General features: G+C 35.5%; 1 protein-coding gene across 12 annotated transcripts in view; it reads left to right on the forward strand.

The window, feature by feature from the left end:
* The window catches only part of LOC102671320, a 27,384-nt gene that overhangs the window by 1,384 nt on the left and 21,797 nt on the right, over positions 1-4,203 (forward strand). For 10 of the 12 annotated variants that reach the window (XR_004150791.1, XR_004150792.1, XR_004150793.1 and 7 more), the window contains exons 3-7: positions 1,492-1,676; positions 1,755-1,873; positions 2,152-2,359; positions 2,453-2,697; positions 2,839-3,397. Coding sequence is in view for 9 of the 12 variants with exons in the window: in XM_031511466.1 (XP_031367326.1) it covers positions 1,492-1,676; positions 1,755-1,873; positions 2,152-2,359; positions 2,453-2,697; positions 2,839-3,397 (1,316 nt within the window). In the remaining 3 variants the exon portion in view is untranslated. The remainder of the gene's footprint in view (positions 1-1,491; positions 1,677-1,754; positions 1,874-2,151; positions 2,360-2,452; positions 2,698-2,838; positions 3,398-4,203) is intronic. The other 2 variants (XM_006617761.2, XM_006617763.2) reach the window with 2 other exon arrangements.

Consider the following 4,203-nt stretch of genomic DNA (forward strand, 5'->3'; position numbering starts at 1 on the left):
TTGGTCACTTTCTCTTCCTTTCTCTCTATTCTGAATTTATTTTTCTTTTCGATTATATATCTTATTTTTTATCTATCCTTGTTCTTCTATTCATTTATTTGCCATTATCGCTCATTATTGTTTCAGCTTGAATTCCATCTTACTTGAAATAGCTGTTTCTACTTTGCTCGAGTCGCAACATACGATTTCTCCCAATGAATCTTTACGGATGTGTTACGATATATGATCAATGAATCAATTAACTTATCTTCGATCAATTTTTTCCGATCGATCGTATGTTGTGATACGTCTACTATGCAATTTTATTGCGCTTAAAATTAATAAAAAAGCTTGGAAAGAAAGAAAGAAAGAAAGACACTGATATAATTGTACAATTGTCTTGAAATTATTAAATTATTATAATATTTGTTGATATTAAAATCAGCAACAACTCTCCATCCATATTCGTGTCTTTCTTGCGCATGATTTTAACTAATTAATAATATTCCTCGTTGTTACTTATTTTTGCATGCACATTGCAATTTATAAATTCGACATAGTTTGTTAATTCTCTCGTTTGTCCCGAAGAAAAGAATCGTGCATAAAACGGACAGAATTAACGCGTTTAATTCGTTTAATTGTGGGGCTAAGTTCCAACCAGGCATGTGTTTTTAAAAACTGATCGAAAAATTCGAATTTCGACATTGTTTAATTTTTAGAATTAAAATAATTAAAAGTAAACGGAAAGCGAAGATACAAGGAAAGGAAAATGATTACTTTTTAATATGCAAGATATTACGGTGAATAAATTTCAAAAAAATTTCAATCGTGTGCTTATTTTGAAAACAAATTATTTACACGCGCTACGAAGATATATTTAAGAAATATAATGTACAGTTATTTGAAGATTCTATAACGATAAGAGATACTTTATATTAAATATTTAACAATTTTCACTCATTGTATTTCTTTCATTGATGAAAACAGAAATGTAAATTTGTGATGTGACGTTAAACAATATAAATATATTGTTATGAAATAAAACTGATCAATAGAATGAAACGAATCCACACATTTGCGTGTCGCAATTTTTCATTCAGAATTACCTGTTGAACACGCGAGGGGGAAATTAGTTGAACGATACCTGATATCTTGTATACGTGAATTAGTTCGATTTTCTTTTTTTTTTTTTTTTATAATTTAAAGATTAGATGTTTTTATATAAATGCTATGACAAAGAATGAAAGAAAGAAAGAAAGAAAGAGAAACGGAAAATAAGAAGGAAAAGAAGAAGAGAGGAAAGGAGAAGAAGAATAAAAGACAAAAGACACGAAACTTCTTACTTGCAACGATATTGTTGTCGGAAAACGATCGAACGATATATCCCCTTTCGTTTCGATTCAATTTTATGTCCGTATTTTCCTTTCGAGTAGTCGACCTCTTCGATATCATTTTTCGAAATGCGATTAATCTTGTTATTACAACGTACAATTCAGCAATCAAAATTTCTAGACTGTGGGCCGAAGTGTTCCATGTAAGCGCAAGCGGGGCTGGAACTGTGAAATGGCAGCAGGTTTCCGAGGATTTAGTTCCTGTAAATATCACGTGCATTCAAGATTCGCCAGAATGTATTTTCCATATTACCGCGTACAACAGTCAGGTGGACAAAATTTTGGACGTACGATTGGTACAACCAGGTAAAATGACGATATTTTTTTCTTTTTCTTGTACATACATTGAAAAGGCGAGATAAATATTTTCGAAATTGCTTCCAGGTACACGGATTGGACAAGCGTCAGAGTGTTTCGTTTATTGGAAAGACACGATGACCAACGACACATGGGGATTAAATTTTACCTCTCCGATAGACGCTAAACAATTCAGAGAATGTTGCGTAAGTTTATAACGCAATCGATTGATTTCTCATATCATTCGCACGGGATAATAATTTTCTCTTTGCACAATTATTTTCGTGATCGCGAGAGCAGCCAAGATAAGATCGAAATAAACCACGAGATGTAATTATGTCGTATTTTTTCATAATGGAAATAAAAAAAGGGGAGGAGAGAAGAGATGGATTTGGGGATAGGGAATTTGTGAAAACAAAAAAAAAATTGGTTTCATGTATACATTGTCGAGTCATTTACAGTCATTAGTTAATTTTTCGTACAGTCACCGTCGTTCAAGATTTCAAGGAAAGCGTCCTCTTCTTACTCGTTGAAGCTCGAACCGCCTAACAAACAAAAGATCAAGACACGGAGAAAGCCTTTATCGACACCGGCATCACCGAGCAGATCCAGGGAGCCCCAATGCACTTGTATGACACCGGAACAACTCGCCAGATTTCGAAGCCAAGAAGCCAGATACCGAGGTTTTTGCAGTACGATATTCGTCGATATTCACATTCCACGATATTACGTATCGCGTATCAAATCGATATTCGTGTTTAATAATTAATAATTTTCTCGAACAGCTACCTCTACGCTTCCACGGACGATGGCGCGATCGACCGAGGTGGAGATGACGCCGGGTCGTGATAAAATAACAGCGGCAACGTCCAGTGCCTCCCTCTACGACAACGTTAACAATGCGAACGTGACGCCGGGGAAAACGGCGAAAGCAGGGGAATCGAAGCAAAAGGAGAAACAGAACGAGACATGTCAGACAACGCCAAAGACGGCGAACGTAGGCATCGAAACTGTAACCGTTGGCTCGCAAGTAAGTAATTTAATTCCAGAATCCATCGCTAGTTTCGCTCGATTTTATTTTTCGATCGGTATTTTTCATTCTGTTCGACTCGACGCGATTAACGAACATACCGACCGAGCAAAGAGAAATAAGAGGAATGAAATATTACAGATCGATAGCCCGGAAGAGAAAGGCGCTGCGATATCACCGAAAAAAGGTCAAAAGCAAAGTCAAGACTCGTCTACTCAACAAAATGGTAGCGAGATGCTCAAATCAGAAGGTACACAAGCAGGTGGCACATTACAAAATAAGTCGTTGCGAAAAGAGCAATTACATCATACGAAGTCTGCCGATTACACAGATTTGGAGATGCAAAACGGCAATATTTTCAACATAGTGAACAATAATCACAGTGGGAAGAAATCGAAAAGCAAGAGTACGGACGATATGAGAATCGAGAATGCGCAAAACGGTGGGATTAGTTTAGATTCGAACACGTTGAAACGTATGCTGAAACCCATGCCGAGTATCGATAGCCCGGTCACGTCCCCAGAGATGACGAGAAAAAGGCATAGCCATCATAATTATCATTATCATCCGAGCAATAACAATCAGAAGTACATCATGCAAGAGACTGAAAACGAAAATTGCGCCCATCTGTATCGACCAACGTATAATAACAAGTTCCAGACGACTAGAAGCGTGCATGACATGGGACGTCAATACGCCGGTACATTGCGTTTTTTTTTCGATTCTTCTTCTTCTTCTTCTTCTTCTTTTCTCGAATCGCTTTATTCGATCGTGTTCCATTCTTTTCTCTCGAACACTTTCACAACATAACGAGAAACGTGAAATTCTTTTTTATACGTACACGTATCATATACGTATGTACATATATACTATAATGTAAAGATTAGACAATTTTGATGTTTTTAATTTTTTTTGCCTTACGCAAAAAAGTTTTCTTCCAAAGAGCACCCTGTAATTAATTTATTCGACGTTTGCACGTGATTCAACTATTATTGATAAGAAAAAAAAAATTTATGTATACTTGCGTTTACACCCCTTGCCTTATATATAATATCGAATCACATCGTGTCATAATTCAAATTTTTACTACTTTCAACTCTTCTTCACCTTCGATTCTCGGAATTTTGAGGATTCATTAATTAATCGTTTATTAAATTTTCTCGATATTTTGCAATAATCTATTTGTTTCGATCGAGAAATCAAAATTTAAGCGTGATTATTTTTTTAACACGAGCATCAAAATACATAATAGGGAGAAAAGAAACTTCCTTCGTACATAAAGAATTCCTGTTTTCGAAAAACAACATATTATTTACAAAAGTATCCACGAACATCTTCTCTTACGAAAAAAAGAATGTTATCATTCATTTTCACACACGTACATTGCGTCGTGCATACGAATCGTAAACCCGCATACCTTTATCGAGCTATAAATTTTAATTCGGATAATCGAAATCAACGAAAATATTTACTCTCTCTCTCTCTCTCTCTCTCTCTCTCTCTCTC

This window comes from Apis dorsata, unplaced genomic scaffold, assembly GCF_000469605.1.
Source record: "Apis dorsata unplaced genomic scaffold, Apis dorsata 1.3 scaffold_326, whole genome shotgun sequence".
NCBI lineage: Eukaryota > Metazoa > Arthropoda > Insecta > Hymenoptera > Apidae > Apis > Apis dorsata.